The sequence below is a fragment of the Triturus cristatus genome, chromosome 1_2 (genome assembly GCF_964204655.1).
Source record: "Triturus cristatus chromosome 1_2, aTriCri1.1, whole genome shotgun sequence".
In the NCBI taxonomy this organism is placed as follows: Eukaryota; Metazoa; Chordata; class Amphibia; order Caudata; family Salamandridae; genus Triturus; species Triturus cristatus.
In genome coordinates this window covers 96,104,103-96,121,193 of record NC_140580.1, presented here as the reverse complement: position 1 = coordinate 96,121,193, position 17,091 = coordinate 96,104,103, and the positions used below count along the sequence as shown (strand labels likewise).

The 17,091-nt window shown below is 48.3% G+C and overlaps 1 protein-coding gene across 1 annotated transcript in view; it reads left to right on the top strand.

Moving 5' to 3' along the window:
- The window catches only part of SEC23IP (SEC23 interacting protein), a 339,277-nt gene that overhangs the window by 295,905 nt on the left and 26,281 nt on the right, over window positions 1-17,091 (top strand). The window contains exons 17-18 of the mRNA XM_085602809.1: window positions 2,696-2,858; window positions 13,441-13,547. Of these exons, the coding sequence (XP_085458935.1) occupies window positions 2,696-2,858; window positions 13,441-13,522 (245 nt within the window). The 3' untranslated portion in view covers window positions 13,523-13,547. The remainder of the gene's footprint in view (window positions 1-2,695; window positions 2,859-13,440; window positions 13,548-17,091) is intronic.

Below are 17,091 nucleotides of genomic sequence, written 5' to 3'. Positions count from 1 at the left end.
ACTATTGTTTTTGAATATCCTAATGCAAGGAGATCCGGTGTGAGCTCGTCTATCTCTGCATACAGTGGGGGAGGTACTGATACCTTACTTGCTATTGGCAAAGTGGAGTTATCTGATTTAACCTCTTCAAAGATAGCCCACAATTTTAACACTCTCTTTTCTGACATGTATAGCTGGTTTTTATGTGTGTTTAGTGTGCTCAATTGTGTTTGTGTCAAATGTTCCCTCCTTAGGCCAGAGAAATGTGTGTTCCTTTGTATGTAAAGGCTCTCTTAGTAAAATGTATTAAGTCTTTTTATTTGTTTAAGAAACCTAGTCTCTATGTGCTAAGGGGGAATCCATGAGAATTTTAGTTATTTGGATATTGCAGTTCAATTGATGTCGTCCTAATTTTGGTTTGTCAAATCATTGGGGACATTCATGCATGGTGCACTCTTACAAATTACGTACTATGAGCTTAGCTTATAAACTTTTTACATTTAAACAGAACAGTACAAACAGGCAGTACAATAAAAAAAAAGATAAGACTGCATATGTGTTATCGTAACACAGGGTGAATTTGCTATATGTTAGAATAAAACCTGCATGAACTCAAATTGTCACGTGATATAGTTTTCAAAGACAACCAAGTCAATATCATGACGTCCAATAACACATACAACAACACATTTTGGTAACTTTCGACAGAAAAAATTACTTTGTTAAAAAAATAAACTTAGTTATTCATTGCAATTTATGCTCTAGCAAGAGAAGACTAGCATGGAACATGTTCCTAAGTTGGATAGACTGTCACTATCTGCTCCTTGACAAAGCTGGTAATCATAGACATCGTTTAGTAATACCTCTGGAATCACTGGTCCCTCTTCGCCACACATGAGTTACACCCATCTTCCTGGGTCCAAGTTTTCCCTGTACGAATTCTGCCCTGTTGCGCCCAGGGTCAAGCTAGATGTCAAGCTAGATGCACCTCCCACACTCCCTCCAGATACTACGGGTGTTAAGAAACCCCTTTAGCTCTGGTAAAAAGCTGAACTGACAAACTATGAGACTGAGGTGTCAACTCCTCCCAATCATGATTAGCTATGTAATAAAAATCAACTTCTTGAAAGTTATCAAGGGCTATACACAGCATTACACTATATTCACCTAAGCTAGTGGTCAGGTATCGAACAAAGGTGACTTCCGCAGAAATTACTTTGAGGTCGCTTCACATCTGTTACAGTTGAGACAAATAAAAAGATAATATACCATTCCCCATCAGTACCAGGGCGCTTAGGTTATCTTTAAGGTTTCTCATTAGTTTTCCATACGCCAAATGCTTTTAGACTTGTCCGATTCGGATGTAGTCTCTTACCCTCTGTGACGGCTGCTTCAGGACTGACCTCCGCCCCGGGGATTCAGCCGAACTTTCAATCAGTTGCGGTGTCTATACACCTTGTTGCGCAGCATGAATCCATCTTCGCAGGGTCACCTTCCTACGGCTACAGTCCCAGTCCTCCTATCTGACTCACCAAAATATTGCTTTAATTAGATTTCCTAAAAAAACAGAAGACAGGAGGCATTTGACAAAACAGGAACAGTTTGTTTAACAGTTAAAGGCCCTGGGTCTGAGGTCTGTCTCCATTTACATCGAATTTGAAGCTTCTTTAAATACATTATAGTAACAGCCCTAAAAGATTTCCGGTGTACCATATATGGTGAGGAGTGTTGGTTGCTGCCTTTGGGTTGTAAATTAATGGTCGATGGTTACTACAGGTGGGTCTTGACCTGTGTGAACACGGTGTGCCCAGTAGTGAATGTGTGAATGTGCATGGGGACCGCATGTTCACTACGTGTGCTAGGTCCTGATTGGCTAAGTGTTCCTAACTCATGTTGCATCTGAATTTATGTTTGCCTGCCAGCTACTCACCCTCCCACCTGTGATCCATTAATAAGTAATCAAGGGCCTAGGTTGCAGGGCCTGCCTGACCACCTACTTGCATTTCGGGGAATATGTGGATTTCAGAGCCGGTGATTCTATTAATAAGGACTATAGTTCATTTTTGTAGACAAATGCACCGATATCCATATTAACACATCAGCACTGGTTAGAGCAGGAAACAGCCTTTACAACGGAAGCGTTACAACGCATGCCATTACAACGCATGTAGTTTCAAAGCGAAAGGCTTGTTGCAGGTGGTAGAAGGTGTTGGAGTTAACGCCAACACCTTCCCTACTATTGCACACACTGGAGTTGGAATAGTAAATTATACTATTCCAACTTCCAGTGCACCCACGATAGCAAGTCGGTGTAAAGGTATGCATTGTAATGTCATACAACCGTTCGAGCGGGAGCCAGGCAATCTGGTGGCAACAATAGGAGCAGCAGAAGCAACAGACATGTCTACGATCACTCTAGCTACAGTCCGCATGAGACTAGAAGGCCCACACAAGAAAAAGCACTGTAGTTGGTAGTAAAATGTGCGTCTATGGTGGAAGGGGGGCCAGGGAAGGGGTGGGTGAGATTTTGTATGGATTTTGGAAACACAAGACAGTATCTTGTGCTTAGGTTATCATTCAGCTCTGTCTGCTGTTATTGCATTCTCTGTGTGCCCATATCACCTGGATAGTAAATGGCCAAGCATTGTTTGTTAATGTAACCACACTGCAAACCTAACCACTACTGAATATGTTTTCAAAATCTTTGCACTCTTAGAGCAAAAGATGGTAGAGAGTCCAGATTTTTCCAAGGAGGAGGAGCTTCCTGTAAAGATTGGTATGCTGAACGGAGGCAACCGCATCGACTATGTGCTGCAGGAGAAGCCCATTGAAAGTTTCAATGAGTATCTTTTTGCTCTACAGAGCCATGTATGCTATTGGTAAGTGCCACACTTCTGGCATATCTAACTTGTTTATATGTTGTATTTTCTAATGACTGTTTCACTTTGCAGAGTCCATATCTTTAAAATAACTTTGTCACCTTGCTTTGACGCTGGTAATGCCTGTCACTCCGTAGTGGCATCAGTTAGAGTTACTCTTCCTTCACTGAATCTTTAATACTATCCTTAAACTGCCTGTATTCCTGAATAACTCTTCATTTAGGAAAAAAGTCTGCCCAGCATTTCCCTTTTTTGTTCTTTTTCATAAGACGAAATAATGATCAAACCCTTCTTTAGGACATAAAAATGGCTGCATACTTTGACCCCTCATGGCAACCAAGGATTCAACAAACCTGGAATGCAACATAGGAACAGTTGGTCTTACACTTCATTTTTAAGTTTTAGATTGAATCCGTAAAGAAGTTTATGCACCGCATTTACAGTCGCTTTCATTTAACTCTTGTTTTATGACTGGTAGGTCTCGTACTGTGTGTCTATTTTCACCACATTTTTCTCTTTGCCCTTATGAAGTCTATTTCTGATAGAAATCTCATTGGAGTAGGAGACCATGGTGAATTTAATTTCACTACACCATTAATGTTTCAATCTACTTCCGTTGGGAACTTTTTTCTCTGTGGTGCTGGCACTGCTAACGGAAACTTGTTGCTAACCGTTGCTAGGCTGCTGGGTCAAAAACTTTTTGACACCAACTAGGTACTCTGTCAGTTAGATGGAAACAGCACAGCAATGTGAAACTTGAGGGTATATATATTTTTCAGTCCTCCCTGCCCCAGTAGATTGTTGAGGTCTCAAAGAGGTTCTTTTTCCTTCTCCTTTGACTTTCGGAAGTGTAACTCAAAACAAACATGTTCCCACAATGTCAAGACGTTCCTGATGTTCAGAGGGGAGTTCTCAGCTTACACCCTTGACAATAAGGGAGGTTTGTGCCGTTGAGGGAGTGTAGTCAAGGGACCATGATGTTAAAACTCTACTTGAGTCCAAGTCCTTGTGTTAAGGCATGATGCCAGAGATGCCTTTTATGGACTCTCTTAAATCTGTGATTTAGGTACGCGTTTTCAAGACTGAAAGACCACTGGTTCGCATCTCTAGGGAAGTGTATTTGTGAGCAAGTCTTAGTCCTTCTGCCTGCATTGTAACTCCCTGGTGGAAAGCAGCCATCTCTACGATACCTAATGAATCGTGTTCTGAAACTTACTTCATCAAAAAGTGGTCTCTGCAGCAACCCTCTTTGCTGAGCGTTTTCTCCAGCTATTTGGTGAAAAATGCACAGTCCAGTTAAGGAAAACAGGGAGTCCATTGCTCTCACCGCGTTGGACTAGAGCGTCACTTCTGAATGCGACATCACACATAGAGGATGGGATGATGTCATACCTGGGCCAATGGTAATTACCGATCGGTCATTCCTATGTCCAGTCAGGAGTTAAAAGTATGCCCAGAGTAAAAGGGAATGTGGTGCGATTGTAGGCAACTTGCTGCAGACAGATTTTAGATGCATGTAGGTTATCTAATTGTACTGGTGACTGGTGACTGTGAGGGCACATCTGATATGAATGCAAGAAAGGGTCATCCGGTTACCAAAAAGGCTATCTCTTACTAACGAGCAAGTCTCAGATTAATAAATTAACTCATTCTGACTAACTTTAACCTGTCGTTGGGCTCTAAGTTTTTTCACAGTGGTCGTGAGACTAGTCATATTATAAATAAAGACTTAAGAAGGCAAAGTGCATGATGTAAGCTCACTGTATGGCCAAAATATGTGGTAATGAATGATCGGACCTTGTACTGTGAAAAACACATCGGGTATGACACAACTGTAATCATGGGATGTCACATTAAGACCTCCTGTATGTGTCTTAAGGCGGTATACCCATTTTTGTTCTTTATTCAGTAATCTTTATTGGACTTTCTGTTTGATGCGACCATCCTTCTCCATAATCACCCATTTAAGGTCATTCTCTGTATGTTTTTTCCATGAAATGCCTTGCAATTGCAGAAGAACTTTCTTTGCATCTAATGTTCATTTATATGGATGCAGATTTTTTGTGTTGTCATCCCTATATAGTTCAAACTGCAAGGGCATGTCATTAAATAAATAACATTCACACTATTACAGTTGATGAATGCCCAAATCTGTGGGCGTGCAGGGCCGTAGGAAATTGCTATTCGAATAGCACGCCCAAATGCTGGGTGGACCGGGGACAGTATTACCCTTACAGTCTGAGGCAATGTGTCCCTAGTATCTGAAAGAGACACGTTAGTGATAGATTCCTTACCTTAGAGTGTCCCCAGGCGCCAGACTGGAGCTGGAAAGTTTCGCTTAGCAGTACCCCTGCGCGTCAATAGGTGGCGTCATGCGGTTCCGCGTCCGTCACTGGCTTCGTAAGAGCCGAGATGACACCACGGAGAGTACTTAGGCGCCACCCATGCGCGCTGACGGCAGTTCTTTCTTTTTCCGCGCCAGAAAGCGCAGATCCGGATTGAGCACGTACCTTAGTCACTTTTTTACTACTATTTAGAGACTTTTTGTCTCCTCTCTTTCTCCTCGTGCATGTCCTGTGGGGCCTGCCGCCGGAATAGGTCGGTGGCGGACCCCCACGATGTTTGCCTCTACTGCCTGGAGACTGCCCACAACTCCCGGGACTGCCGGGATTGTTGAGCCATGGCCCCCAAGGCCTTGCGGGAGTGGCGTAGGAAGTTGCTGGAGGTCCGGCATTCGTCACGCCGCCGCTCCGGGTCCAGGGGCCGTTCCCGGGACAGCTCGCGGGACCAGAGCTGTCGCTCCTCTGGCTCCATGTCTTCGCCTTTGGATTCCGGTAGGCGACTCCATAAAAAGAAGTCGAAGAAGCGTGTTCGCTCTCCGATGTCCCCCCGTCGCTCCCCGGAGGCGGACGAGGGGGACAGGGGCTTCGCCCCAGCCGCTCCCCTGGAGCCTGGGAGTCCCCCGCGGCCTACCCGCCATACCCGGGCCCGTCTGCGTCTCCTCATCAGGTGCAAGAATTCCTTGCTACCATGGACTACCTTTTAGGCCTCGTGCTCCCGCCGGCGCGCCTTCGGGCCCCGTGGTCCCGTGTCCAGATCCTGTTGGCCTGGCGGCTCCGCCACTGGCGCCACAGGATCCTGAGCCAGCAGCTCTGGCGCCACGAGGTGCGGCGTTGCCGGCTCTGGCGCCGCCCTCCGATCCACCCTCGGCGCCACACTGGGTGCGGTTTATTCCTCCCTTGCCCTGATTCCAGGACCATTTTGTTCCGGCCTGGGATCCGCCTTGGGAGCCGGTGCCGGTCTGACCCCGGCCGGTGCCGTTTTCGGTGACGTTCCCGACACCATTCGTTCCTGCTCCGGCTATGCCGCCGCGACCGGCCCCCTCTACGCCAGAGGCGGACGAAGACTGTGAAGGGTCCGAGGACCCCCTTGCCCGGCAATGGGACTCCGAGCAGGATTGGGTGGACGACTTGGAGGAGGCAGGCGACCACGATGTCTCCTCTGACCCGGGGCTCCCCTCCCCCCGCCTACGATGGAGGAAGGTGCCTCCTACACAATGGTCCTCCGTCGGGCGGCTGAGGCCCATAATCTTGACCTCCCCACAGTGGCCCTCAAGACCAACCTCCTCACTGAGGTGCTCCAGACGGCGTTTTCTTCATCGGAGCCGTTGCTTCCCTTCAATGACGCCCTTACCGACGTCCTCTTGGGCACGTCGTCGAGGCCGGCCATGGGGGCCCCGGTGGATAAAAATGTCGCCAGGCGCCACGACCGGCGCCCAGTGACCCCGCCTTCTTGACTACTCACCCCAAGCCTGAGAGCCTGGTCATTCAGGCCTCGATGTCGCAGAGTGCTTTTTCTACGGCCCCGCCAGATAAGGACTCTAAACGGCTGTACCTGTTTGGGAAGCGTTTGTTCTCTTCGGCCAGCTTGGGGCTGTGGTCGGTGATCACCGCCTGCTTCTTGGGCCTCTACTCCCACGTGGTGTGGGATGCCGTTGCTCAGGTGTTGCTTCAGTCTCCTGAGGAGGTGCAGGCTGTCCTTTCTCAGGCAATTGTTGAGGGTAAGGATGCGGCTAAGTTCGCCATTCGGTGTGGGTTGGACAGCGCTGACTCATTGGGCAGGGCGATTTCTACAACTGTGGTGTTGCGACGTCACGCCTGGTTGCGTTCGACTGGGTTTTCCCTTGATGTTCAAAGCTCGCTCATGGACATGCCCTTTGATGGCACCTGCCTGTTTGGCGACAAGGCTGACAGTGCCCTGGAGCGCTTTAAGGATTCGCGGGCTACGGCCAAGTCCTTGGGCCTTTCTACTAAGAGTTCGGCCTCTCCTGGTTTTCGTTACTTTCGTGACCAGGGTAGAGGCAGTCAGGCGTGCCCGTCCCCTAAGCCTGGGCAGAACCAGCCCCAGCGCGACCGGGGTTGCGGTTTCCGCAGGGGCGGGTCAGGGAACCAGCGTGCGGGTCCGTCCACCTCCACCCCCGCTGCTTTGGGGAGAACCCCACACCTGTTGGTGGCAGGATCCGCCACCACCTCCCTCACTGGCGCGAGATCACATCAGACAGATGGGTGCTGCAGATAATCTGCCACGGTTACGCCCTTCCCTTTCAGTCCTCCCCTCTTGCCATGCCACCTCGGTGCCACCGCATGTCGGGGAATCACTTGGCTCTTCTCCGACAGGAAGTCATGGACCTCTTGGGCAAGGGGGCCATTGAGTGCGTTCCTGGGCCGAAAGTAGGGAGTGGTTGTTATTCCCACTACTTTCTGGTCCCCAAGAAGGACAAAGGGGGTCTGCGTCCTAGCTTGGACCTCCGGGACGTCAATCGCTTCCTCCGGGAAGAAGTTCAAAATGCTGACTCTGGTCTTGGCTGCCCTCGACCCTGGAGACTGGATGGTAGCGTTGGACTTGCAGGACGCATATTTTCACGTTCCCGTCCTGCCGGCCCACCGGCGTTACCTGCGGTTCACGGTAGGCCAGGAGCATTTTCAGTTTGCCGTGCCCCCCTTCGGCCTTACCAGCGCCCCTCGGGTGTTCACGAAAGTGATGGCGGTGGTTGCAGCTTATCTGCTCAGGTCGGGGGTGTCAGTCTTCCCCTACCTCGACGACTGGTTTTTGAAGGCGGCTCACCCCAGGCAGTCGTCCACCACCTTCAGACTATGGCCGACCTCCTGCATTTGCTGGAGTTCTCCATCAACGTGCCAAAGTCGCACCTGAGTCCCTCTCAGAGGCTCCCCTTCATCGGGGCGGTTCTGGATTCGCTGCTGTTTCGGGTTTATCCTCCCAAGCAGATATTCAGACTATGATTCCGACCTTTCAGCCTCTGTCCCGGGTTTCAGTCAGGGTGACCCTCCGGCTCCTGGGCCTGATGGCCTCCTGCATCCTGCTAGTGCCACATGCCAGATGGCATATGCGGGCTCTGCAGTGAGACCTGAAGTTCCAGTGGGCGCAGCCTCAGGGCAACCCTGTCCAATCATGTCCAGATCTCGGAGGGCACTGCACGACAGATGCAGTGGTGGCTCACGAATCGCGATTGGGTCATGGCAGATCCCTCTCCCTTCCCCAACCGGAGCACACAGTGGTGACTGATGCGTCCCTCCTGGGATGGGGTGGCCACTTGGGAGAGGCGGAGATCAGAGGACTCTGGTCTCCGGCAGAGTCCCGGCTCCATATCAATCTGCTGGAGCTTCGGGTGATCCGACTGGCACTGAAGGCATTCCTTCCCACTGTTCGGGGAAGTGTGGTGCAGGTGTTCACGGACAACACAACCACCATGTGGTATTGCAACAAACAGGGCGGGGTGGGGTTCTGGAACCTGTCATGAGGCTCTGCGCCTCTGGACATCAGGGCATTACCTTGCTTCAACACCTGGCAGGTTCTGTGAATGCCAGGGCGGACGAACTCAGCTGCCGGTGCTTGATGGATCACGAATGGCGTCTGCACTCGGACGTGGCGCAAGGTCTCTTTCAGCAGCGGGGAGAGCCTTGGTTAGATCTATTCGCCACCGAAGAGAATGCGCAATGTCATCAGTTCTGCGCGTTGGAATTTCCAAGGCGGCACTCGCTCTGCGACGCTTTTCGTCGCGAGTGGAGTTGCAGTCTGTTGTACGCCCAGAGTGCTGAAGAAGATTCGGCGCAACTGGGCCCAAGTCATCCTTGTGGCTCCGGATTGGGCACGAAGATACTGGTATCCCGAGCTACTCAGCATGGCGATCGATCCCCTGATCCGTCTGCCTCTTCGGGAGGATCTTCTGTCGCAGCAGCAGGGGACGGTCCTCCACCCGAACCTGTCGAGCCTCCACCTCCATGCGGGGAGATTGAGCGGCGACAGTCGATAGCTTTCGATCTTCCTCCCGAAGTCTGTGATGTCATCTTGGCAGCCAGGCGTCCCTCCGCTAAAACGGTATACGCCTGTCGGTGGAACATATTTGTGGCATGGTGCATAGCGAAGGCTATGGATCCCCTTTCTGCCCCTCTTTCAGAAGTTCTTCTGTTCCTCCTTTCCTTGGCCCGACAGGGCTCTGCTCTGGGCACTATTAAAGGCTATCTTTCTGCCATCTCAGGCTAAAAAGGAGCCTCCTGTGGGACTGCGTGCCCATTCTACCAGGGCAACTGCAGCCACTACTGCCTTGGGACACGGCGTTCCCTTGCAGGACATTTGTCAGGCAGCTACATGGGCCTCGCTGCACACGTTTACCAAGCATTAGTGCCTTGACAGTCAAGCTTGGAGAGACGGCTTCTTTGGCCGTTCTGTTCTCCGTGACTTTCTGGTGTAATTTGTTTGCAGACCCACCACCGGGTTGGTATTGCTGGGGTATCTATTCTAAGGTAAGGCCCACCACCGGGTTGGTATTGCTGGGGTATCTATTCTAAGGTAAGGAATCTATCACTAACGTGTCTCTCTCAGATGCACAAGTTACTACTTGTGTAACGATATATCTGTAAGAGATATTGGTTAGTGATAGATTCCTAACCGCCCCACCCAACCTCCCCGTTCTGCGAACTGGTTACTAGGGTTAAGAACATTCCTCTTAGGGCCCTAGTTTTCTGCACCAATGGTCAGTATCTTGCATGGCTCTGCGTTCCTGGCACGGAAAGTCGTGTACAGACCTGACGTCACCGTGCATGGGTGGCGCCTATGTACTCTCCGTGGCATCATCTCGGCGATTACGACGCCAGTGACAGAGACGCGGAGCCGCACGACGCCACCTACTGATGTGCAGGGGTACTGCTAAGCGAAACTTTCCGGATCCAGTCTGATGCCTGGGGATATTCTAAGGTAAGGATTCTATCACTAACTAATGTCTCTTACAGATATATCGTTACACACGTAGTAACTTGTGCGATAAGTTTTAAAACAGCATTTCAAAATACAGTCACTAAGGAAAGACTGACTCAGAAAGGGAGATCGAGTGTAGAATTTAGAAAAACTATTTTTTTTTGTAAATCTTTTTTATTAACAAAGCTCGAAAGACCATATCATACACAAACATTAACATTAGTACATCAGGTATCAGACACAGAGAAAAGATGACAGTATAGCTATAAGTGAAGAGAACGGCACTGTTGCCTTCTGATGCCCCATTAATCCCCATCCCCCAGCTCCCTGTAGTTTCGCCACGGTGTCCACACCTTTTCCCACTTTTTGGCACATCCCCTACTTTTATACACTGTCTCTTCAGCTCTCTGATACCAGTCAGGAACTCGCTTCCAATCCTCTATCTGCGGGGGGGGGGGTAGGTGCTTACCCCCACCCCCAAGTCCCCCCCCCCTGGACTAATCCGCATCACCCCTTATCTTTACTAGAAGCCATTTCGGTTCCAATGGGACCGTTTCTGCCACCACTTCAGTCATAGTGTCCTTGACTCCCCTGCCAGACTCTGACTATCTCGGGGCAACCCCACAGAATGTGCATGAAGGTTCCATCCTCCCCGCAGCCCCTTACGCACCGAGCTGACAGTGCCCTACCCCAGGAGCATAGGTGAGTGCGAGGATAGTAGGTGCGGTAAAGGATCTTGAGCTGCATTAGTCGGGATCTAGAGCGCATTGCAATTTCTCTAGGACTCTGGATCGCCTCTTGCCACTCCTCATCGTCTTTTGTCCCCAGATCCTTAACCCAGGCTGCTCTAAGAGTAATCAGCGGGTCCCGCATATTGTTTATCAGCTTACGATATATCGTGGAAGTTGGTTTCTCCGTGATGGGATCCAGTAGTAGCCTATCTTCTAGCGGGGAGTAGTCTGGAATTGAATCCCCTCTGTGAATGTGTGTGCGGAGAGCATGTATCAGGCGCAGGTACGAGTACCTCTGTGATTGGTGTAAATTATACTCTTTTTTTTAGTTCCTCAAATGCAAGGGGTGAGTCCCTTTTCCATACATCCCCCAAGTATTCTATACCGATCAATTTCCACCCTTTAAAGCCCGTCCGCGCCGTGACCTCGCTTAAAGAGTTACCCACCCAGAGCGGGGTTTTGCCTGTCAATTTATCCACCCATCCCAGGAATTGATTGGCTTCCCTCCAACACTGGATGACCACGTTGGTGTGTTCAGACCATTCAGAGCGTGATCATAGAGAGTACAGGAGAGGTTCACAATTCCCTCCAGGCATGACTGTTTTATCCACTCTATAAGCCGGCTCCTCCCTGCCTACATAGGCCCAGTCATTTAATAACCTGCAACTGGGAGGCCCAGTAATACAACCTGATATCTGGGACTGCTATACCACCATCATAGACTCCCTTCTACAACTTATGCAGTGCGATTCTCGTCGATCCTCCCTCCCACAGCAGCGTCCGAACTTCCTGTGCAACCCGCTTGAATATGGTTGGCAGGACCGGAAAGGGGATGTTCTGCATGATATATAGGAGCCGTGGTAGTGCCCTCATTTTAAAGAGAGACGCCCTTCCCATGAGAGAGAGCTGAAGTGTGCGCCAATGACTTGCGTCTGCCGCCATGTGATTCATCTGGGGTCCCAGATTCTTATCCAGGAAGTCCTTCTGATCCCTTGTGACATGTATCCCCAAATACTTGAAGCCTTTAGTACCACTGGAGCCGCGCACCGCGATGGAACTCAGGAGGGAGGGGGGGTGGATCCGACAGTGGGAAGATCACAGACTTTGACCAATTTATGTTATAGCCAGAGTAGCTGCCAAAGAGCTCAAAGATATGAAGCGTGCCATTGAGTGATAGGGGCGCGCCAGGTATAGAGCAATATCATCAGCATATAAGGAGATATCCTCCTCCCATCCCCCGGGCGCCTGTATTCCCCAGATCATAGGATCTCTCCTAACCCATTGCGCCAGGGGTTCCAGCGCAAGGGCAAACAGGAGCGGGGACAGGGGGCACCCCTGCCTAGTGCCTCGTTGCAGCTGAGGCCTAGTTAGCCCAAGCCAGAAAAACACACTTTGACACAATAATGTATTTCAATTGTATTAGCGCCATATCAGCATGCACGTGAGTGCAGAATGACTAATATTAACGCACATTTTAGTGTACGTACAAAACCTTCTACACTCCTGTTTTTCCAGTGCAACATATACTACTTTGGTCGTGTCAATAAAAGAACCTGCTGAGCATCTCACACAAGTATGATCGCCAACCACTTGTCTGACAGCAGGGAACCTTGTATCTGTTTGGAGTGTACCACCATATCTCTAATGTCACAGCTTCCCTTGAATGAGAACAGGTTGTTCCCATTTGTTCCTAGTGCTGTTCGGTAGTCTCCATTGAGGAGATTATCTTCTTATCCTGGGTGGATGCTGGGGACAAGATGGTGACAGGTGATTCTGGTACATTCAGGTTCAGAACAGTTACACCGCATACACTTAACTGGTAATCATCTCTCAATCAGAATTGCTGTTTGTGGCATAGGTATATTTATCTATGCAACAGACACACCAAGCTGGTACTGTACGTGAATGCACATGCTCGCTGGAGCCCTCATTAGTGGCAGATGTGTGCCTCACAAATACCAAGAATACAGCATCTTTCTGTCGTGAGGGACTGAGGAATCAAAAGCAGCCCTGGCAAACATGCTCAAACCAGCCCCGCACTCTTTCTCCTCGCACAACCACTCTATCTACCCTTTCTCTCTCTCCTTCCCCCCCCCCCCCTCTTTCTTCTCCCTCACTGCTCGCTTTCTCTCTACCTCCCTCTCTTTCTCTACCTTCACTGCCTGCAATTAACCTCGAGAAGCTGGGGAAATGTCAGAGGTACGTACCAGGAGCCGCGCTGGTCATTCGAAACCGGCCTCTAGCCCAGCGAGAAAATGATTGGTGGACTAAAAGTTGACCTGTGTGTCATTACGCTAATGCGGTTCTGCGGAAATGAGTGTATACGTATATTTCCCACTAGAGGGCAGTCTTGGTGCACTTTTCAGAAGTTGAACACCAGTATATATATTTTTTTCACTGCACTTGAGACAAGATAAACAGTGAGAGTAGGATATATTATCTGCTTTGACCCACTGTCAGTGTAATTGGTCTATTTATTAATATGACTGGGGTGTTTTTTCAGCTACTCCAGTTCTTGTGATGTTAAAACGGAAACGTTTGTAAAAACGATAACTTGTACCGTCATATATTTCCCCCAGGGAATCGGAAGATACTGCTCTGCTAATCTTGACGGAGATTTACAAGACTATGGACGTGAGCCCCGATCAGACTTTGCACTGAACGCCGAGTGCATCTCTACATGCCAGTAAGTGTTGCGCACCCCTGACTTTCTTTACCTGGGGCCGAGGGATTCTGTAATACTGGACTAGTTTCACTGTTGACTTGGAGTTCTCATTCGTAAAAGTACTGAATCGCCAGTTCTCACCATCACGTGGCTCGTTTTATTATTGCTTTTAGACTGTATTTGCAGCGCGCGCACCTCGGCTTTAAGTCATCTGGTTGTCTATAGTGTTGCCAGCAAACTCGGGAAGCCCCTGAGTGCAGGAGGGGTAGGCCACACCGGAACTGAGCTTCAGAACTTGCAGGCCCAAAGAGAAGAACATTTGCTTCAGAGTGTGGGAGCCTCCGGGCTGCGAGAGCCGGAGTGAGCGCGACACCTCTGGGTGCATCTCGTTTTAGAGCTGAGGGCTTCAAACCTTTTTATGCCAAGCCCCCTGACTGCATTTTTAGGTCTTGCCTGACCCAGCGCATGCGCTGGTCTGGCGAGACATTTTGCGAGGGCTCCAAAAAGTGCTACCAGGCCAGCCTAGAGCTACAGTGCATGTGCGCGGGCGCGCGCGCCGCGCTTGACCCCGATTACTTTCACTTTCGGGGCCGCACGGCGCTTGGCATAGCCAATAGGTCTCGCTTTTGGGACCTTATAAGTATTTAGTTATGCAACTGTTGCATGGCTAAACACTTATAAGGTCCCAAAGGCGAGACCTATTGGCTATGCCAATGCTTGTTTTTTTAGTAGTCAGGCCCCCAGTTAATGATTTCTGTAAGATGGTAGTTAGGATGGTCGACGACCATTCCCACCACCAAATCCTGTGTAGGAAATCCTTTTCTTCTGGTGGGTAAATAATAATAAATGCCAGTAACCTACTTGAGTACACAGTTCAAACGAAATGTCTTCAAGAAAAGCTTACACAGAAATGTTCAGTTCTGCTGATTTTCAGCTATGCCAAGTACCACACATCAGGGGTTAGACTTAACACATTTTAGTGCTTTGTCCCCATCACCGCACGTAAATGCATTAGTCGCGCATTATAGTAGCCTTGTGACCACCCCTGGAGGCGCCCTTTACGAGGCTGCATTTCAGCAGTCAGCGTACTAAAGCTGTCTTATTCAGACAGTGCCAGCGCTGCTGCTGTCATAGCCTGCCTCTAGTTTTACAAACGTAAAATACCCACCATACACTAGCGCGTTCGTGTTGTTTAAACTGACACTGACTGACAACTAGATATGAGTCGAGCTTTAACCCCTTGTGTGCCCATGACGAGCTGGACTCGTCATGGGCCGCGGTTGCGCTGTGCCCATAACGAGTCCAGCTCGTCATAAACCCCGCCCGCTAATGTAACGGCCGGCACAGGGCGGGGAAAGGGCGTGGCACACAAGGGGTTAATGAAGCCCCGCCCAGCTTAGGAGTCTCTTAACAGACCACGTGGTTAGTCTCAGCAAAGTGACACCAGTGAGCAAAATCAACATTTTTTTTTTTTTTTAAATAAATCTTTTCACTAACGACATTAGTGCAACATTCATATCTCAACAATCAAAGAGAGGCAGTTGCCTTCTATATCTTGTGTGTACATTGAGCAAACCATTACGTATTACAATAATTGAAATTTTAGTACTGTGTCGTTATATCATAGGCGAGACAGGGGATGGGATAGCAGGTGGGACATAAATATTACCTCTATACTCGTTCCACTTGGCCCATATTTGCGTCCATTTTTTTCGGCGGCCTCTTGCAATATAAGCAGTCTTTTCCCACATATACACCAGTCCATATCTGTTTCGAAATCAACAAATTGTGATGGTGCTGTCTCTACCCTCACATGAAACAGGGGGAAGTTCCACTGTCAGTGTATTTACTTAACTTTCATTCTATTTAGGTGAATCTGTGCAAAACATCTAAGCAATAAAGAGCCGGGATTGAAGCACAGGTGCGCCATGATGCCAAACCTACAAGGGCCAGCTCTCTGCAGCACACAAGAATTAGTGAGGCGTAATTGTAGCCCCAGGCGTGAAATGTATTCCATGTTGTTGTTTTTGGACTGGGACTCCTCCAGAGGGATCAACAAAACATAAAGAACAGAGGGCCACCCTTATCCTCTCCTCACCCCCGCAAGGCGAGAGAGACTACCTACCAGATCAGCCGCAGCATGATATTTGAGGTGATTTAGCAGAGCTGTTGCGAGGCCTGTGGAATTTCCTCACTTTGGTAATAACTGATGACAAATCCCAGCTTATTCTCTTAAAAGAGAGTTTAGAGTTTCCTTTTCTTAAACAGAAAAGTGAGAGGATTTTCTAAATTGAACTATACCATAATCGTTCAGGGTTTAGTGAGTGGGAAAGGCTTTAATATGCTATTTCTCCCTAGCAAACAACATTTATTTACATAAATGAACTGTACAGTTTATTTCAAAATATATCAGCAATTAGAAAAGAACAAAGGAAGCAATTTTTTTTGAAATTTTTAAAGTGATGGAAACAAACATAGGATCAAAACAAATCAATACAGTTTTTGAAGTACAAATGAAATATTTGGTGAAACCTGATTTCCACACATTATCGTTTGTGTACTATGTAGGTTTTTCAGTAAATCTGTGCAAATTTAGTGGCTATTACAGTGGAAAATGTGCTGTCTGTAACTGACAGCGCGTTACCACACCATGGTTTAGTAATATTTTTATGATTTTCTTGCCTTCTTTGTTTCGTTTTATACGTGAGAAAGTGTCACTTAGTCTCACACATTTGGCCGTAGAAGTCACTCATAAGTACCTTGCAACCGTGGAAATGTCACACATAAGCAATCTGTAAAGTTGGTATGTCTGTATTTTCAACACAAAAAACATAATTTTGGGGGGATATTTAGATAATATATTTCAGAATTCATGCAATGGATGTTCCTGGTTTTCTGCACAGAGCCGGTCAATCTGTGGATGGATTCTTGCTACTGCCATCCTCAGGTTCTTCTCTACTTCCAGTCTTGAGTAATGATTTGTCTTCACTACTGCAAAAGCGGACGACCCAATCTCGGATAAATATCATGAGCTGAAAGGCAGAAGGGCTTAAAGGCAATTACTGTTAAAGCGGAGTGTTCTACAGACATTTTCAACTAACACACAGCCAATGAGACTTTGCTGAATTACGTCTGCAGGGCATGGTCACTGTGAATCTCAGTTCTTCCTGAAGGCAAATTGGGAGATGTGTCCTCACCTCCACCATAAAAGGCAGAAAGAACCAGATATCATTTTCCTCTGGAAAATACTTTTGTAAACTCTCCCTGAGAGAAGTCGGATGATTTTGCATTAAGTCACCAACACTTGAAGTTCATATTCGGTTTCTTCAAGAGCATTTGACAAACATTGGAATGGCTCAAGTAGGCCAGCCTCAGTTAATCTTGTCCATAATTCAGCTTCTTTTTGAAAGCAGATTTTTTTATTCATGGTAAATGGAATGTTTAAGTGAATTTAATTTATTAAATGTCAGCAGGGTATGCTAAAAGTACAAAGCAGCCGGGATTAGACAGTTGCTCTGCTTTGCAAGGGTCCATATCCAGACGGTATTGCCATACTTCATTCTGC